This window comes from Candida margitis (genome assembly GCF_024628925.1).
Source record: "Candida margitis strain CBS 14175 chromosome Unknown scaffold37, whole genome shotgun sequence".
NCBI lineage: Eukaryota > Fungi > Ascomycota > Pichiomycetes > Serinales > Debaryomycetaceae > Lodderomyces > Lodderomyces margitis.
This window is the reverse complement of record NW_026261887.1, coordinates 52,680-72,541: the sequence shown is the minus strand read 5'-3', so window position 1 is coordinate 72,541 and position 19,862 is coordinate 52,680. Positions and strand designations below refer to the sequence as shown.

Sequence of the window (19,862 nt, the reverse complement as noted above, 5' to 3'; positions counted from 1 at the left end):
AGAGACAGAATTTACCACTTTTGATAAACCCAGCCCACAAAAAAGAAGAGTTAACTGCTACGCTATTATGAATGAAATATTTAAGTCCGTTTCTATATACATATCCTAAAATCCCAAAAGTGAAAAACCATATAAACCCTCATTTGTCCAGTAGAAATAAATAAATAAATTAAAGACCCAGTAAAATAAAAAGTGTGAGTCCATGTCCTTTTTTGTGCTCGTGCGTTTCTCATGCGTTATCTCGTAATTCTCTACCAGTATGAACAGTATTGTTGATTAGTGTATGGGTTCATCAACGATGAATTGTAAACTGGCTTGTATGGTGGTAGGGGTTGTTGTGGCAAGGCGTAACCTACATTTGGAAGTTGATACTTTGTAGAAGGGTAACCTTGTTGATAAGTGGTGTTGTAATCATATTGAAATGGAGCTGGTGGCAAGTTGGGTGCTGTTTGTGTGTACTGTACGTGATAAGGCTGTGGTAATGGTGCCATTGACAATGGAGTGATGTTGTCAAACGATGATGTCCATTGTGGTGGTGGTGGCGCAATGTATTGTGGTTGTGCAAAAGATGATTGCAAGTACTGTTGTTGTTGTTGCTGTTGCTGCTGTTGAGGTGGTTGTGATGGTAACACGGGGGCCACCTTTCTCCTTTTACAGCAATAGTCCAATGGTGTGCTTGGTGTCAATGGATAATTCAAAGGTGATGAAAACGTAGTGGCATTATTGACAAGTGGCGAGCATGACGATGTAGTTAATTGTGGTGGTGGTGTGATCGAATTGATACTGATCAATGGTGGTGGTGGTTGTGTCATCACTTGTGATTGGAATGATTGTGTCTTGATTGGAGTGATCAAGAGTGAGGCTGCTACTGCTTCCTCTTCTTCAACACTAGTACCAGCCAATGATTTAAACATGGATATCGTGACATCGTCAATATTGGCAACAACACCTTGGTTAAACAAAGACCAAAATGTGCCATCACTACTCATACCAGTAAACGACAATTTGAAATCAAGTGAACTTAAAAAGAAAGATTCCATCGTATTGAGTAACTTCAAGTCAACATCAACAGTTGATCCAAATTTGCAGTTTTTGCAAGTATTATTGATAATGATCCACCATGTCTTTAACGTGTACGATTGATCATCAAACGATTTATTCGATAGTATGAGTGATGTGATAATTGTGTATATGTGCATTGAATCAATACCAGTATCATCAGTGGATGTTTGAGGATACTGCTGCGCCTTTTCCAATTTGGTGTATAGTATCGTGTTTTGATGGTAGTGTTTGTATAAGTAGTATAATGAAATGATCAAGTTTGTTGATGATAATTGGGAATTAGTGATTAAATCAGCAAGAAAAGTGCCATATTTAGTTTGAAAGTGGTGATATAGTTTGGTCAAGATGGCAGGGGATGAATCCTGACTTGATGATAGTATCGTCCATGCTAATTTTATATATCCTTCAGTATAGGATTCAGTATTCTTTGTCATATTTCTCTAGTGGTGGGCAGATAGTGGTGAGTACATTTTGATTCAAGGTGTTATAGAGTAAGGATTACGATGCGTATATATACATTTTTTTTACCTGCATTGGGTTTCTGTTTTTGCAGTCTAAAGAGAAACCCATTTTTCGCCCAAATCTTCTTTGGTGTAATTTGTCTTTGTGGTGCGGTATACTTATTTTTAACACTTGTTGCAGATAAATTAACAATATAATTAAAAAAAATGTATTTAGTTAGACGCTGAATAAATTTTTTGTGTACGCCATTTGCCAATGTACAATGTATCATCAAGCATTTTATGGTTTTGTTATATTGTATCGTATCAGAAATTTAAGAAGTATTTGCTTACTTTTATTATATTAACAGACAATTTGAGTGCGTAAGGTTTAGAGTTTTATAACCACACAGAACACATGTTACGCACAGTGGCGTTAGGGGAAACTACTTCCTCTAGTTCTAATTCTTGGTATCTTTCTCTCCATGCTCAGCCATAAAGAGAAACTTCTCTCTAAGCAACAACCACACTGTGCAGTAGTAGTGGCAGTTGTAACAGCGGTGTATAATAAAACAATACAAACAAACAAAACAAAAGGAAATAAAAAAAAAAAAAAACCTTTTGAAACAGTTACAGAGTTATAGTTGACCCATAACAATAAGAAAGCAACAACAGCCATCGGCCAACAAGAAATTAAAAAAAAGAAAAAGGAGAGAGTGTTACTTAGACAAGTAACAATAATAAATAATAGTAATAATGCAAGAAGGTGAAAAAAAAAAAATTAAAAATTAAAAATTAAATGCACCAAAATAAAAGACCAACAGAACCAAACAAAGTTTAACAATAGACAGACAGACATACAGAAACAGACATAGAGACGGAGAAAAAAAAAATAATTTATGTTCTTGTTGATGTTACGGAGAAGGTATAAATTATTAGTCATTCTGCAATATTCTCTTTACCAAAGGAGAATAAGCGCCGAAACACAACACTTTCGAAAAGATGATCCTTCGAATCTTCTTCCCACCCCCTTAGCTACTAAAAATAAAGAGTTATTCGTACTCTGTCTCTAATGCTTGTGATCCTCTCTTCGCAGCTCCACCCTTTACTTTTTTCCCTTCCTTTCTCCTTTTTGTGTTGTTTCTGCGATTTCACACACCAAGACTTTCATCTCGGAATTTATTTCTCTTTCTTTTTCTCTCTACAGTTTCTATTGTCATCGGTGAAACGCATTATTACATTTCCCTCTGGTAACTTAAAGCGGGAAGAAGTAGAAAATTAATTTCAAGAAAAAAGAAAAAGAAAAAAAAATTAAGGCTTAAAGATTTTGCAGGAACGGTTAGTGTAACAACAAATAGCCCGTTCTTTTTGATTTACCCTTCCCGAGCACTCCACTCCACTCCACTCCACTCCACACGACACGACATCGCATACACGTATTTTAGCAAGCTCTTCCACCTTTTAACAATAGGGAAAAACACAACAGAAGATATTGTGTTGAGCATGTTAATCTTTGGCGGAGACAAACGTTGGTGCTACACTGCTTTGGTCCTTTTGCTAGAAAAAGGATTTACATTCCATCCAACACCTCTCTCATTCTTTTTTTTGTTTTTGGCTTTTGTTTCAGCTTATTAGCTTTTTAATCTTTTAGTGTTTTGGTCTTTTTAGTCTTTTATTGTTCTTCTTTTATGTCTTCGTCATCAATTTCCTGTGTGTGTGTCTTGCATTTTGTGTGTCAGTATATTAATTGTTCTTGCATCGTCAGTGACGCAAATTAAGTTACACAAAGCACTCTACCTTTTTCAAAAATCCAATTTTTTAAATTGGCTTTGGTAATATCTTACGTAATATAGGTGAGCATTTTTCTCTTTCTTTCTTAGACGACAGACAGAAAGACAGACAGACACAAATAATCTGGTTAGTGGATGGCTAGAGGTGGCTCTTGAAAAGAAGGGACTGTAAGACAAGGATTCCTAAACCCATACTGCAAAAACGGTCACAGTCTACTCAATCCCGAGGATAGGAAAGCTCCAGGCAAATGCTGCCCAATAACACTGTATGTAGATGTGACATCAAATAAAAGGAAAAGTGCAAGAAAATTTCATAGCAAACGTAAATTGGTAGAACAATCGATTCGAGATGCAAGTCTAAAATAAAAAAATAAAAAAATAAAAAAACAAGAAGAAAACTATTTATTTAAAGGTGTGACTTTGCAGTTGCGACACTAAAAAACAATACAAAACACCAATACTAGTACCAATGCCTCTCTCATTTTTCTTTTTCATTATCAGCGGGTGAATAAATCATTTTGAAACCAAACAAAACAGAAAGATAATAATAGCGAAGGAATAATCTTTCATCTTTGTGTGATGAATTTCACCCTCATCCATTTTGTTTGTGCTTTCTTCAAAGGTCATCAAATTTTACTTAGTGATTCCCCTTTTTAATTTTTTTAGAGCTACATTTACGGGTTTTAAAATCCACCTTTTGCCCCGATACCCTATAATCAGTCCAGAAGAGCTATGTCGTCGTCTACAAGTTGGGGATGTCTCAGCTTGAAAGTGTCTATACTTCGTGAAAACGGTGCTTGAATGCCATTACTTGAAAGGGCAACCGAAGGCTAAATGAAACGTCATCAAATTTGGTTTGATACTCAGATCGTACAACCTATACACACACAACTCAATACGGTTACAAAAGCAAGCGGATTTGTAAAATTGTAAATCTCTTGTTGTATATGTATTTTTGAATACGTTCGCACTACTAACCATAGAACAATTGTATTTGATAACAAAACAGTCTTTTGACAAGAATTGCCTAGGCAAAACTGTATATTAAAATAGCATTTGCTGTGGGTGTAACAACAAAACACTGTAACAAGAATGGAAAAGAGTTTCACAAAAATGCCAGCGATTGAGAATTCTGGTTAGACCAGCACACAATTCCAACTGCTAATACACTACTCTGTTCATACCTCTTGTAAGTATTGTATCCAGTAATATTGTTTGCTAACCACCTGTCTAGCTCCTGTTTCCCAAATTGTGTCGGGCGGCGTAACAATTAGATCCCTTACCTTTCATTTCATACTACGTGTTAACTTTTGCAGTTAACAAACATTAAAAAAAGAAATTGGGCCAGAAATGTAATATTACACAAAGTTTGCAAAATGCAAATATGCGTCCCAAAGCCATGCGTTATGAACTTTTTATTTTCATTGTGTAATCGATAAACTGTCTATGCCAGGGTGAGGAGAGCAACTCGGGGGACCCAGGCGTGCTGGCATTTGGTTAGAGGTGAAAAGTAAACGGAAAGGGGGTGTAACTTGGCTTCAATGCACTGCAATGTCTACCTTTGTTCATCGTGCAACTGTTATCATCGGTAGCGAAAGGAGATTAAACAAAGAGAATACGTTTTTGTGTTATTTCAGGAAAGTTACAACTTTTTCTGTGCATTAATACACTACCCACCACAGTGTCTGATTGTGCTACCTAGTTCTGTTTCGATAGAGATGCCTTTACATAAGAAAAGGTTATTTACTCCTCCGCCTCCCATTCCGGGTGACGTATCACCTTTATTTAAAGGAGAGTGGTTTTCTTTTGTTCTATGCAGAACTTTCCACAAGCGTTACTCCAGCACCACAAACTGGATCCGGTTTGGAATTTACCTTGTAAAGTAAACAAGCTGGCCCTTGTTGACGATGTAGGTGAGAGGATCCCTTTTGCTTTGCATCACAATTTTACCCAACATTATACCGTTGACAAGGAGGAACTAGATTTCCGTCGGCCTTTCTGTCTGAAAGAATAACAAATCGGTAACTTGTTCTAGATGTAGAATTTTTTGCAACTTAAGAACCATAGCCTCTATGCAAGTATCCCCGCCTAACGAGCCTCAGAGGGTGTTCTATTTTTCAGCAAGCCGACAAGTTTCATCCTTGTGGGGATTTTTAAAAGTAGTGAATAGGGAAGCAATTAAATAATCAGCTTATATGATTGCTGATTTAGAAGGGAATACCGTCAACCCCTGATGAGCCTGAGTTTACTATTGAATCCGTCGTTATCCCATCTGCAACGGTGCCATCTACCCCTATTTTACCCGGGCCACTTCAACAAAAACATGTAGGCTTTGCAGATGTGACATATAGAGACACTTACTGAATGACGAACTAACAATGTCGCCTAAGTTTTCGAGACATTACACCACGACGTGCGGAATTTAAACCCAAAAAATCCCACATCAAAAGGATCAAGACTTATTCGTTTTAATAGAATGAAGCTACCTTCTAAGCCCGGTTCATGTGACCAAAATTTGTCAAACTATGAGAAATGAGGACTCAGTCTTAGATTTTTATCCTCGGGGTATATTACAAAAGATCATTTTCATTCCAGGTGTTGAAAATCTTATGCCTCTTCTTTTGGAGCACTCATTTTTACACCAGAACAGCAATTTGACGCAAGCTATTAGTATCGTTATAGCAAGAAAGTCGAGCCATAAATGCGACAACTGAGACACGAAGCTAGACAGATTGGCTAATTGCGACAAATCAAATAACGACTACGAGGCCGATTTCCCGAGCTTAAATGAGTTTCAAATATTTGATGATTGTTTTGTGGATGAGTGTATCAATGTGGAGACTATACTCAAATCAATCGTAGAGTTTCCAACTGATCTTGTTGACCTTAAGGATGTATTCACTGTTTTAGAGCCTAGCAAGACGGTAAAGCTACATTTGTTTTTGGACCTTTCATGGTGTCGTTCTTTATCTATGGACGTACCAGAGTTTCTGGGGCTCGCTAACCACTTGGAAGATAGAGATGCGGGCTTCTCTATACACGCACACCCGTTTCTGCTGCATTGCCTTGGAGAAATAAATTTGAAATTCTTCACTAGTGCAGAAGTTTTGAAGCTTAGGAGTATCAAGGTCAAGGGGTCATTTTCAAATTGTCAGAGGCTAAGAGAACTTAGCTTTGAGCATGATTATGATTTTGAACATGGCAAACACATTCTTGACTTACCACAATCATTGAAAAGATTTGATTATGTTTCTAGTTGCTATCTGGATAGGGCACCACTGTTGAAGAAAGGATTCAACTTCCTGTCTCTCACTCATGTATCTATTAATTTTGGAAACTTTGAAGAAGTCGAACTTGAAGTTCTTCAATTTATGACAAGTTCTAACACCCCAAGTGTCAAATATTCTAGAGATTTTGCAAATAGGTTTACTATGTTGCTCAATCAAGTTGCAAGAGAAAAAAAATTCAAGCTGGCATTAGAAATATACCTGTCAGAACTGCTTACACGGTTTTTCCGTGATAATGGGGAATTGTATCAGTCGCTAACAATGGCCCTTTGACAAAGTTGACACTGTAGTGGACACATAGATTTGAGTAATATATTAGTAGATCTTCCACCACGATTGGAATATTTGGATAGCTGTGATGAGCATTGAGCGATGCAGTTATGGGTGTATCGAGACTCAAGTGTTTAAAGTGTCTCAAATTGGCTAATCTTGAGGTAAATGACATTAGCAACTTTACCTTTCCTGATTCGCTTGAAGAGCTGGACTTGTCTCAAAATGCAATAAGATCAGTCGAGGGAGTTCCTTTTCCAAAGAACTTGGTGAGTTTGGATTTGAGTTGGAATAAGTTGCAAGAAATAAGGAATGTAAGCTTTCCACCAGCACCAAGAAAGGTTAAAATCAGTGGAAATTACATAGAGGATGTTGATTTCGAGAAGAATACGATTGATCAAAAACTCAAGATTGAGACGTTATTCCTAGGCGATGTTGATTTGTCACGTTGCAAGCTACCCGAAAGTCTACAGAATTTAAGTTGAGAATATTGCGACGCATCATCTAGTTATCAATTTGGACGCGTATTGATAAGTGCGAATGGTGTCTAATCTCTTTACTGAGAGAATGAGTTTCGACCCACATTCCAATCTAAAATACTTGCACATTAGTAATCAAAAGCTATTTCCCTTTAACATGGGGTTGCCACAGTCATTTGAAGAGACTCGGTTAGACCTGACTTGGCTTTCAGAAGTCGCTTCGCAGCTTAGTCGATTGATAAACCTTTGTAGTTTGCTGATAATGGACAATACAATCCCACAGGCAGTTGTTGATTTTCACACAAACTCGCTTGAAGTGTTCGATCTCTCGGACGATCAGATAGAAGAGGTTCAATTGTCCTTCCCTGGCGGTTTCACTAAACTCAAATGTGTTAATTTGTTTGGCACTCGATTACCAAAGATCTCTATGGAGTGCCTAGATCACAATAAACGAACTTCATACAGCAACTTTTATGAATTGAAAGATTCATATAACGTCCTAGTTGCAGACCAAATTTTCAATTTAGTTTCGAATCTACCAAAGAGTACAAAATTTTTGTGGGTTGATGATAATGACATACCTAGAAACTATCTTCACCCCCCCCCCCCCCCATTGCTGAGAACTGAAGAATGAGCTACAAACGCGTCGTCTGGGAGTATCATAAAAGGAATGGAGATCGATTATGACAGAACTTTGTTTTAAATCAAAGCGACACGCTAGAATCATGGACACGCTTTCAAAGTAGCTAGGTTGGTCTGTAGAAAAGAAGATTGCAAATACTGCCATCAGAGTCATGTTAACATTGGTGTTGTAGATTCTTAGTTCTTCTCAATTTCAATTACAATAGGTGTTGTACCGTACAAACGGTGGTGTTTGTTTAGGTGTAAGCAAATTTATTGTACATTCTATAAAAAGTTTTCATGTTTAGCACCCACCACTTTGGTTGGCCCTACTAATATATTATCTGAAATTGCTTTTGTTTTGTATCGATTTAGAAAATATGACTTTTGTTGCCAGATTTTTGCATCAAAATTGTTGAAAACATTTCTGATCAAGAGGATTCTTCGAGTGTTAATCAATTGTATCAATAGTACGCCCCCTTATCACTAGCTCATCAAAAGAGTTACATCTTTCTTACATTAAAATTTATCTTGCTTTAAGTTGGATCACATATTCCCTTTCAATTGGAGTCGAGGTTCGGCTGATGTGCCAAGTGTAAGGCCAAACCTCGTCGGAAAACAAAATTTCGGTTTGTTTACGGACCAATTTTTTACATCCGAGACGCGGCAATGTTTTTTTCTTTTCGTTTTTTTTTTTTGTTTTATTTCATCTGATGGCTGGTTAAATCCGCACTGAGCCTTGTCTTATCATGCCAAAAGACTACCTGGCTTATAACTCAAGAACACGAAATATAAAAACAGCCAGAGTGTTCTTGTATACCTTAAACCGATCACGGCTCGACTATAGCCTGGTGATGTTCAGACTCACTCGCGTGACTTTTCAAACCTAACCCTTTTTTTCCCTCTCTAAAGGGTTCTGTTCTCTTTATGCAGCACTGCCACAACTACCAAAATACGTTGCAATTGGTGTCTTTAGCACATTGCAACCAAATTAACTGTTGTAAGAAAGAGTAGAGAGTTTTGCAAACCATTTCCAATGGCGTAAATATCTAGAGCTGAGTATTGCTCCCACAATAGACCTTAGCTAGAAAACAACGTCATTTCAAGCGATATTGCAAACTTTGTTTGCTCTTCTTTGGCGATTTTGTGTCATATGCAACAAAATGAAACTAAAAAAATACATCAAAAGAGAAAAGCGTCAAAAGTAATCATTCAAATCACTCTTTTCATTATATATACAAGAAAGTTCTTCTGGGATTACATTTCAAGTGGCAACTTGAATCCTTCGAAAACTCACAAACCTGACCAAAGTCCAACAAACCACGGAAGCTCATTCAAAATGGCCGAACGTACCGCTAAAAAGCCCATAGTCAGATTCCAAGTCATCCACTACTACTTGATCCCAATTGTCGCTCTAGTCGTTTGGTGGGGCATGTTGATCGCCATGCTTGCTTGTTGGGGTGCCCAAGGAAGACCAATCTATTCCTTCATGAATGGTGAATACCAAGACCCAGTGTACTTGTCCGATATTGGTGCCACGAACTTACAACCATTGTTTATTTCATGTGCTGGGTTCCAAGCTATCTTCTTCGTGGGTACTTTGATTGCAGGAATGTTTTTAAGAAAGACAAACAGAATTCAGCCTTACGTCTCCTACCACCAGCCAAGGTTAGCTATTGCTAGTATCATATTGTCTATAATTGGCCAATTGGGAATCCTTTTCGTGTCAATTTTCAATACCAAGAACTTCCACCACGTTCACTTGGCTATGGTCGGGGTCTTTATCGCATTTGTTTTCTTTGCATGCTGTTGCGATTTTGGAATCAGCTTTGTTTTTGGTACAAATTCAAGCCTCTTGGACCCGGTTCACGATACTGTCATCTTTGGGAAATCACGGACGAGCAACCTATATTTCTTCAGTTTTATGACTAAAATATTGTGGTTGGCTGTTGCAATTGTCCTTGCTGCCTGTTTTGGTTATTACATGAATGTGGGCAATGATCTGCGCTCAGCAAGATTTGAGTGGGCCATTTGCTTTTGGTACGGGTTGTTATTGATATTGTGGAGCATTGACATGATTCCAAGTGCGGTTAGGAAATACAGATCAAAACATCCAAATTTGTATCAAACAAATCAATATGACTACGAGAAACAACAAGATGGATCTAAATGGGAACAAGATTTACAGAATCACGGAAGACATTCATCGGCTGATATAGGAGACCAACCAACATTTGTCAACTCTCCAATTATGCAAAATCAACATTTGGCGCAGCAACAGTATCCTCCAGTAGAAACTCACTAAAATCTCTTTATATAAGTTTGTATTTCAATAAATTGTATTTGTTTTTAGTTATATTAACCTATTTGTAAGTTACTACTTCTCTAGACTGTGTTCACCTAATGACCGTTCTGTTACTAGTTAGTTATTGTACTTTTTTAAGTACTCTAGTAAAATGGGAGCCTGTTTACTGATTTTATTCTGTAATGTCTAAATCAGGTGCCTCGTCGATGCACTTCCGTACTGACGTAATTTTTAAGCCTAGACAATGAGATGTTAGTTTTGCTGCGAATAAATATGACATTTTCCATAAAACGCACAATATCCAAGAGATTAGACGAAGTCATCTTCCTGTAGCTATTTTAATACTATTGACTATCTATGTGTTTCCCTCTTCCAAAATAATTAAGGGGTAATATTATCATACACCCTTCAGGCATGTAAATGAAAACTTATTACACAATTGACATGGAAAAAGAAGAGTGTATGACAAATCTACAAAATTGGTTCCCTTTAGTTACAACGATTGATATAACTTCATTCATTTAACTTTGTAAGCACATATATAGCTATATATATATATATATATCTGAAGGAATTGAGGAAATCAAAAGACCTGATACAAACTCATAAACCAGCAGCCTTCTCCAATTGAACTCAAAAGTTGTCAACTTTATGTGTTTCCTCAAAAAGCAACTTCCACACACCAAAAAAGTGCAAAGGCTAAACCATCTAATTGGGTCTCCCGAGAAGGTAAAAATATTGTAATGGTAAGAACCTTAGTGATAAGTATTTTACCCACTCCTTCCCATTCTCCCCGTTTCTTTGCAATATTTATATCATTCAAAAATAAAGTATTGCCAAAGTCAGAAAAGACGTCCTACTTCTTTGAGTAGAGAATATCCTACCTAATTGAAGAGGACCAAAATATCTCGAATCGTTCTCGGATCGTTCTCGAATCGCTTTTTCTCTCTCTTAATGCAACGTTACAACGCTTTTTCTTTATCTTTTCTTTTCGCAACTGTCCAACTCTTTCCAATGGAAGAGGCTGAAATCCAAGGAAGAAAACCCTAATTAAAAGAGCATCCAACAGTTCAGAGTGCAGTATTACTCCAACTATTGAAAACATAGCACATAGTGACCTCCCACAAACAATTCTCCCACGCCGCACTAAAAGAAAAATAATACAAATGAAATCCCTCTCTTTCGCATTTACAAGTGACACAAAAAAGATTATTAAAAATTTTTTTGACAACCGGCAACTGCAACGGCAACTCAATTCCGCTCGTGCGGGTTAGCGTAGCAGCATATGAGAACAGAAACGACTATTTTTCAATTTGACATAGTCTAAACTAGACACCCACCATTCTAAACTTCAACCTCAACCACACACCCACTAGCGTGTCTCAAGCAAATCCGCTTGGTGCCGTTCAAGAGCGGAATTTGTAAATCGCTTTCGTTTCTTTTTTTCCTCTGAAAGCGCATCTTAAAAACAAAAAAAAAAAGAGGATTATAAAAAAGAATCTGGTTTTCAAAAATTTTAACCCAAATCCTTTCAAACCTCCTTCAACAGGGTATCGCACTATGTCAAAGAGTCAACAGGATGAAGAGAAAGTCATTACTACGATTGAACCGAATGAATTTGAAACCATCCCAACGCCCGTGATTTCAAGCGAATCGGCAAAGTCAACTACAAGTAATGGGTTACATTTGCTTGACGACCCAGCGAATTTCCCATCGGGGTTCCACACAAAGGCAGTAATGACGGTGATTGGATCCTTTTTAGGACTAACAGGTGCCCTTGGGTTTGTTAATGCTGCCGGGGTTATACAGTCATATGTGTCGCAGAACAGCTTGCAAGATGAACCTCAGACAGCTGTTAGTTGGATATTCTCATTGTACAACTTTTTCGCCTTTGGGGGCTTGTTGGTGTCGGGTCCAGTGTTTGATAAGTATGGATGCAAGATACCAGTGATGTGTGGTGGAATAGTGATGTTCTTAGGGCTTCTTGCTACTAGTTTCTGCCATAAAGTGTGGCATTTCATTTTGGCGTATGGGTTTCTTGCTGGAATGGGAGCTGCATTTACATTTGGACCTTTCATCGGGGTCATTAGTCATTGGTACTGCACTAAAAGAGCAATTGCATTGGGAATTGCCTATAGTGGAGGAGGACTAGGCGGAGTAATATTTCCCTTGCTTTTCAGATCACTATTTCCTAAAATCGGGTTTGGCTGGTCCATACGAGTGGGTGCTTTTTTGTCCCTTTTTCTTTTGGCTGTGGGCTGGTTGATGGTAACGGACAGAAAGGAGGAATTTAGTGAGGTTGGGGATGCTGGAGTGTTGAAAGAGGTGCTCAACTCGATCGATTTCAAGATTGTCTACAAGAATCCATTGTTTGGTGTCATTGTAACTGGTTTGCTATTCAATGGGTTGGCGTTTTTGATTTCCATGGTTGAGTTACCTCTTTATGCTACAAACAGAGGCTTTGCCGATGGGGATGCGTATTTGTTGGTGGTGGTTTTCAATGCATTCAGTATACCTGGACGTATCGTGCCGAGTATTTTAGCTGACAAGTGGTTGGGCCGGTTCAACACTTTTTGCTTGATAAATTGTTTTTCGTTGCTTATATTCTGTGTTATTTGGGTTCCCTTTGGCCATCATTTGACTGCATTGTATGTATTTTCTGGTTGCTTTGGGTTTTCCAGTGGATCGGTGCTTAGTCTTTCAGCAAGTTTGGTGGCTTCCATTGTCAAGACCGCCGATGTTGGAAAGGGCTTGGGTACAGCTTTCTTTGTATTGTCGTTTGGTGATTTAATTGGTTTGCCCATTGGAAGTGCCATAACCAATGGCACACATGCTAGTTTTGATCATTTGGTTTACTTCTTGACCTGTTGTGCATTTATTGGTGCTTGTGTTAGTTTTGTTTCGCGGTATATGTATGGCGGAGCCAATTTCAAGAGAATGTAATAGAATCTTCATATAAAGTCTATACGCTGTAGTGGAGTAGTCAGCCCGTCGAGACTGACTGCTTCTAATCTTGCCAAGTTGCCTCTCATCATGAGCCTCCACATTGACCGCTTGAGGTAAATCTTGATTACATCTCCTTGAACGTTGAGTTTGCGCTTCTTTGTAGACTCTTTATCCACAGCTTGCAACAAATCGTCAACCCACCCGGGCATCATTTCCTTTCCATTTATTATAGTATGCAGGTTTACCAACCCGACCAAAAATGTTATTGAATGGTCCTCTTGGATCAAGCCTTCGGAAAAATCTTTAAAAACTTGCGTTATTTTGGTGTAAAACTTTCCTTCAAATTTAACAGTAGGAAGTCCCGTCCGTTTATTGAGAAATAATTCAACCTGTCGTACATTTTGAAGATTATCAACTTGGAAAACTAAATCCCGTAATGGTTCGTCAATGTAGGGACGCGAGTACTTCATAGGGCATTCTGTTAGCCTATTAGCCGGTGAGATATTGGTCATTCCTTTTTTACTTAGATCCATCAAATTGATAATTATAGCGTCATTGACAACCTTGTGATTGACCATGCGTTGTTCCAACTCGAGAAACCGATAGTACCTTGCCTCTTTTTGCAACAATTGTCGATGCTCTTCACTCTTTATGATCATTGAGTTACCCCGTAGATACTCCAATAGATCGGAAAATAGCTTTGGCGAGCGTCCAGCAACAATCGGTGGTCTTTGCGGTGGCGGCCGTAACATATTATTCCTTTCAATCACTGCAACATTGTCAAAAAATAATCTCTCCGAATTCATGGTAAAGTAATTGGGGCAGTTTCCTTCATTCTGCAACAATGCTTTTGGAATCTTGAAGCTTTGGTCACCTATGCTGGCAAAAATGTCCTGCTCCGTCATCAATTTTTGCAACTTGCGCAACCCAAAGTAAAATGCATCACTCCAAAGGTGCATATATTCATAGTCATTAGTAATGTTTATCGAGTATCCCTGTAAGTGATTATAGATCTTTTCAAAAATATGCGGACTCCGGTCAAAAAACAACACTTTTTCTTCATTGTCTTTATCGCCAAAGAATTTGGTAAAGTATGATGGTGAGTCAGATGAGAGGGATAATCCACTTAGGCGAAACAACTTGTACCCCACTTGAATGGAGTACACCTTATCGTGGGGCAAGACTACCGGAACAGATGGATCAAACTCCTCAATGGTTTGAACAGGCAACACACTCATGATTGTTGTAATCACTTTTGTTTATTTTTTATTTTTTTTTTTTGTTTTGTTTTCATAATCACTCTAGCCCCATTTCTCCACAATTATGGCCCGGAAAGAGCGGACATTTGACGGGTGCTGGACGTGTCGATCGCGAAAGGTTAAATGCGACTTGACAAAGCCATTTTGCTTGCGTTGTGCCAAGCTGAAACGCGACTGCCTTGGGTATGGAATACGATTGAGATGGAGCGATCCAGTAACTATATCGAGTGATAAGAATATGACCTGTTTGAAACTGGATGGCAGTGAGCCAGATAATATACAAAGAAGGAATCTTGACTTGATGGAGTTTCCTCGGAGTATGCTTTATGAAACGTATGCGGAGTTGAATTCAGTTTTGGAGAAAGTAGATGATTCGGCGGTGCTATCGGGAAAAGCCAAATTGGGACCCTTTAGGTGCTTCCGGTTTAGCGAGGAAAGAGAGCCTATACGGACATACACAGAAGCTTCTGAAAAGTCAGAAGCTCCTACAATTTCACCTATGTTGCCATCTGCTGTCCCCGCAAAAAGGCGAAGGGTTGCTAAGACATCGATATTTTCCAAGACAAACAACAGCCATGTCCATTATGATCTTCTCAACTTTGCCAAGCTTACTATATTGGCAATTAAAGGCCCCAATTACAAATTCAACGACCAAAACATGATGCATATATTGTATCCTAAATTTTTCCCCAACCTTGACTCCGATGATGCATGGTTTGCCAATGCCATCTTGGTCAATAGTAAGCTATACTCGAGGAGGGACAACGAATTGACGTTATATCCTTTGCTCCACAACTTATTGGAACACTTTACGCTGGAATTATTTAGTGTCAATCGTATTGGGATCAAGAATAACTATTTCGACGTGTTTGTCATCCCTTATATTAAACAAATTGTCGGCCAGTTTATTTGCTGGGACTTTGCCTTTTGGGATGTCAATGATTTGCAAGTGTTGGACGAATTGGATGACATACAGTTGCTACAGAGCATCAAATTGTGCATTATTTACCTATGCTTGGGACTAAGCGCTTTCAAAGTGTCTAAAAGGACGTCGTTACATGAAGAGAATGAAGACGATGAATATAAAATAGATGAGTATTTAAAGATTAGCATTGAGTTGCGCAAACTTAGTATCAAGTTGTTAAACTACCATTTAGATGAGTCAGATGTGATTGCCGAGCGACAAAAGGGTGACAAGGCGGTTGAAGATTACGATACAATGTTGCTTCTAGCTTTAATCCTACAAATTGAGCTTGATAGTATGTTTGGCGTGTTTGAAAACTTGGACTTGATTTATGCCATTGGCGATTTTGTCATCAAGAATAAAATGGAAACACGGACGCGGAATGCCACAATGAACAAGTTCCTCATTAACGTTTTCAAGATTAAGTACTTCTTTTATGAGAGTACGCAGGCGATAAACTTGTTCAACTACCAAATGGAGAAGGAAGACGAGTTGCGGTATAAGGATTTAAACGAGGACTACAATTTGATAAAAGACCTTGATAGTGAAGGGGATGAGGACGACAACGACAACGACAACGACGATGAGCCAAGACTCAAACCTAGTATTGAAAATATGCTATCAGCAAGCGCACCCGCGAAAAAGGATTACGTACCAACAGCATTTACCATCAACTTTAGTAATAATAGACAGTATAGTGCTGCATATGAAGTGACTGGCGATTCCATTGAGAGCTCCATTTCGACAATCAAGTTTGCTCCCAACTTGAATATCAGATTCACCACCACATTAGATACAGAGCTAATTTACTTGATGTATGGCATACCCAAGGATCTTTTACATATATTCCACGAGTCAATCCACTTGGCCAACCATAAGAATATATTCAGTGTTAAAAAGGTGTTTCCGCGTAATTTCCCTCGTCTTTGTGCCGAAGTCGAAGATAAACTACTACGATGGAACATAAGGCAGCTGAGTTGGAATTTAAATCCGGGAAATATGTTTCAGAATTTTCTTTTAAACCACATCTATTCCTTCCATCAAGCGGTAATCATATGCCACAACATATTACTCAAAAAGAATTTTGACATTCATCAACAGCAAGATACTGTTGAAAAGTGTTTGGATTATCTCTGTCAGGCAGTGGATGGTGCCAGGCAGTTACACCTCAACTACCAGCCCATGTTTTGGAATTTGCTAGTTGCTGGATCGGTTGCAACCGCAGCATCAACGCAGGATCGTGTCAAACTGATTTGGCAAACATGTCCCGGATTCGAAACACAGTCTAACTATTGGCGAGCCAAGCAAATATTGTATGAAATTTGGAAACGAAGAGCCACTGGTGAAGACGAGGAAGATAATCTAGGCTTTATGAATTTAATTCGTGAGTGGGACATTGCCCTTAGCTTAGGTTGAATGAAAACAAAAACAGCTACTACTACTACTACTTCTACTACACTATTTAATCAATGTCGTGTAAAATAATACGACACACACATCTTAACCCCGTTCCCCCACCATTTTCCCACCACCAGTCATTTAAAAAAAAAAATAAAATATTTTTAGTTTTTTTTTTCTTGCATTTACGAACAATAAAAAAAAACTAAAAAAAAAAATTAGAAAAAAAATTTAAAAAACAAAAAAAAAATGCGGAACAATTTGTTACACTAAATGTTTAAGTGGGTTTTTATATGCACAACTTTAGCCGTAAATTTATCCCCAACCTTTTTTATTTTTTTTTTCTCCTCCGATTTTCAACGGGCGGCTCTTTTTTGGTTGTAAACAGACAGAGAGACAATTTTTATATTCAGTTTTTTTTACCTTCTAACTTTTTTCCTTCTCGTTGTTGTTTTCAAATATCAAATACCAATTTCAAACTTCTGTGGTTTTAATTCTTAGTGTGGGTGCTCTTACACCAGACTGAATTAGGTAATACAAAAAAAGCTCCCTTCCCCCCACACAACTGCCCGAAGTCGCTTCGACACAATGATAATGACTTCGACGTCGCCTACAAAACTGATTCCTTCAATAAAGGATATATTTCCACAAAGCCAAATGCAGGAGCACGGAAGACCACCCCCGGCGGTGGACGCTCCTCTACAACAGGGACAAGCATCGATAAATCAACACCATATGGATGCGGCACATGCCCGTGCAGAGTCTTTACCTCACCCGCTGGCGTCGTCAGCGTCTCCAGATTCAAGTAACTCAAAATCGACTGACCCACCTCGCAAGAGGTCTAAAATATCTCGTGCATGTGATGCTTGTCGACGAAAGAAGATAAAATGCAATGCTGAATATTCAACAACCTTGAGTAAAGTGACTCAAATTTGTAACAATTGTCAGAAAAATGGAGATGAATGTACGTTTTCAAGAACTCCTTTGAAAAGGGGTCCCTCAAAGGGGTATCTGAAAGAATTTGAGGACAGAGAAGGTCAATACGAAGAAGCGGTTGACGGTCAATATATACAGGCGCAACCTAGTGCTGGTCTGAATGGTAGTGTGGCCCAACCACAGCCTATCAATGTCTACAGCACCGACCATAGGCAATCGCAACCACCCCAACAATTTCCTCAAAACAGTTTACCTTTCCCGCAAATACGGCCGAATTCGCAACAAATGTCCACCATCAAGCTTCCTCCGATTATTAGCTACAATCAGAAGACTGCATCTCCGGCAATACACAAAGTAATGGCCAACGAGGTGAGCCCATCAAGTCCTCCAGTGCAACAGAATGCACCTCAACCCAACAATAACAACAACAATAACAACAATAATAGCCCTCCAATCCAAGGGCCTTTCTGGAAAGTGCCCTACGAGATGCCTCGAGTTTCTGGACCGCACCGCTCTTCAATCAGTAGTGTAACAAGCGGCAGTGGAAATAGAAGAAGGTCTTCCATAGACTCAGTTTCATCAACATCAACAACAAACTCAAAATTGCCCATTCTTAGAAACAATAGTGAGTTTCTTAGCGATAGTGAGTCTGAAGATTTCTACTCGGTTAGATCCTCCTCGTCGCATCGTCCACCAATGATGCGCACAAATTCGCAATCAATATCACCGAGAAATTCGGTGACTTCTTTGTCGAGTCTTAGCGGAAGGGTCAACAAATCAATGGTTTTGCAAGGTGGGCCTATTTCACCCATGACATTGTCAAAAGCTGGAACACCGTATAATGCATTTGCAGGTCAGGAACTTGCAAGATCAAATCTGCAATTACAAGTGCCGCCGCCAGGAGGATTTAATCAGAGCTCGCCAATGGATATGCTCAAAGCCGACTTGGATATCTACGATAAGCACTTTGCCGTGACGTATCCTGTGATTCCTATTGAGATAGAACAATTGGTACTGATGATACGAACGGCAGGAATGGAGGCGCCAACTGAAAATCTTGTCGAGTGCTTCCACATAGCTATCAATGACCTTGTTAATTTCAAAACGGTTGCTGAATACACCACAATTTCCGTGTTTTTCAAGCTACAACAGTTTTATCAACACTCAAAAGTAAACCGCGCATCGACGTTTTTGTATGCCGTTACCCTAGTCGTTCTTAACTACTGCTTACTATTAAAGGGAACCCATTACTCATTGGGTATAGCATCAGCAGCGTCCTTTTTAAATGACTTGAACGCTGTGGATCAAGTGTTTGATCAAACTGACAACTCCTCCGACAACAGGCTTGCCAAGTTGTATCTTACTTTAGATATAATTGACTCCATTGGTAGTTTGAAAGCAGGGGTTCAAAAGACTGTTGCAGCTGGCAATTTACCCTTGTTTGTGGACAAGAACAAACTAACTTTGAATAACTTTGTGTATCAACTTTACACAGCTCTTTCTTGCTTGTTGAAAGTGAGAAACGGCATAATTACCTCAAACGTGGAGAATGTTGGCAAACTCGACACTAACGATGAATTTCTTACCCAATTTGGCAACTTGATCTACCACAAATATGAACTATTTCAAATTGTCGGCAACCTAGCCAACAGTCGACCCAATTTAGAAATGTCCTTGGAGGTATTAACGACAACCATATTAAATTTTGCCAATTATCTAAGTACCACCACAATGTCCAACAAGCAGATCCTAAACCCATGCTTGAGTTTATCCATCGACCAACTATTCTACACTATCAAGCTCGTCAAGATTATCGTTGACAACACCTCCACTGAAGCTCCCAAGCTCAATAGCAACCTATCCATATCGTACAATTTGTTGAATCTTAATTTGGCGAATTTGCAACTTAATGAACAAACTGTAAGACAGATTAAACAAAGGATTGTCGATAGTCCACTTGACTTTTCCAAGGCAGAGTCAAATCCTGACTGGGTCAATGCTGTCAGCACAATGATCAGGTCTGACGTGATAAGTCGCTCCTTCCTTACATAAAATACACGAACTTATGAACAAGAACAATTCATTTTCTTTTTTTTGTAGACTCT

At 38.7% G+C, this 19,862-nt stretch overlaps 7 protein-coding genes across 7 annotated transcripts; 5 read left to right on the top strand and 2 right to left on the bottom strand. All coding sequences in view use genetic code 12, as the record gives it.

Moving 5' to 3' along the window:
- Nucleotides 1–251: 251 nt before the first annotated feature.
- CANMA_004415 (uncharacterized protein) lies at nt 252–1,496 on the bottom strand (the record flags this gene model as incomplete). The annotated part of the gene is made up of 1 exon (XM_051816690.1): nt 252–1,496. One exon carries the CDS (start codon nt 1,494–1,496, stop codon nt 252–254), a length of 1,245 nt encoding a protein of 414 aa, XP_051669988.1.
- Nucleotides 1,497–5,768: 4,272 nt separating this feature from the next.
- CANMA_004414 (uncharacterized protein) lies at nt 5,769–7,334 on the top strand (the record flags this gene model as incomplete). The annotated part of the gene is made up of 3 exons (XM_051816689.1): nt 5,769–5,796; nt 6,020–6,824; nt 6,950–7,334. 3 exons carry the CDS (start codon nt 5,769–5,771, stop codon nt 7,332–7,334), a joined length of 1,218 nt encoding a protein of 405 aa, XP_051669987.1.
- A 1,954-nt stretch (nt 7,335–9,288) lies between these two features.
- CANMA_004413 (uncharacterized protein) lies at nt 9,289–10,254 on the top strand (the record flags this gene model as incomplete). Its single annotated transcript, XM_051816688.1, has 1 exon — nt 9,289–10,254. One exon carries the CDS (start codon nt 9,289–9,291, stop codon nt 10,252–10,254), a length of 966 nt encoding a protein of 321 aa, XP_051669986.1.
- A 1,560-nt stretch (nt 10,255–11,814) lies between these two features.
- Nucleotides 11,815–13,197, top strand: CANMA_004412 (uncharacterized protein; the record flags this gene model as incomplete). The annotated part of the gene is made up of 1 exon (XM_051816686.1): nt 11,815–13,197. One exon carries the CDS (start codon nt 11,815–11,817, stop codon nt 13,195–13,197), a length of 1,383 nt encoding a protein of 460 aa, XP_051669985.1.
- Nucleotides 13,198–13,205: 8 nt separating this feature from the next.
- CANMA_004411 (uncharacterized protein) lies at nt 13,206–14,438 on the bottom strand (the record flags this gene model as incomplete). The annotated part of the gene is made up of 1 exon (XM_051816685.1): nt 13,206–14,438. One exon carries the CDS (start codon nt 14,436–14,438, stop codon nt 13,206–13,208), a length of 1,233 nt encoding a protein of 410 aa, XP_051669984.1.
- An 85-nt stretch (nt 14,439–14,523) lies between these two features.
- Nucleotides 14,524–16,839, top strand: ARG83 (Arg83p; the record flags this gene model as incomplete). Its single annotated transcript, XM_051816684.1, has 1 exon — nt 14,524–16,839. The coding sequence occupies one exon, from the start codon at nt 14,524–14,526 to the stop codon at nt 16,837–16,839; it is 2,316 nt and encodes a 771-aa protein (XP_051669983.1).
- Nucleotides 16,840–17,415: 576 nt separating this feature from the next.
- RGT1 (Rgt1p) lies at nt 17,416–19,809 on the top strand (the record flags this gene model as incomplete). Its single annotated transcript, XM_051816683.1, has 1 exon — nt 17,416–19,809. One exon carries the CDS (start codon nt 17,416–17,418, stop codon nt 19,807–19,809), a length of 2,394 nt encoding a protein of 797 aa, XP_051669982.1.
- Between the last annotated feature and the right edge of the window lie 53 nt (nt 19,810–19,862).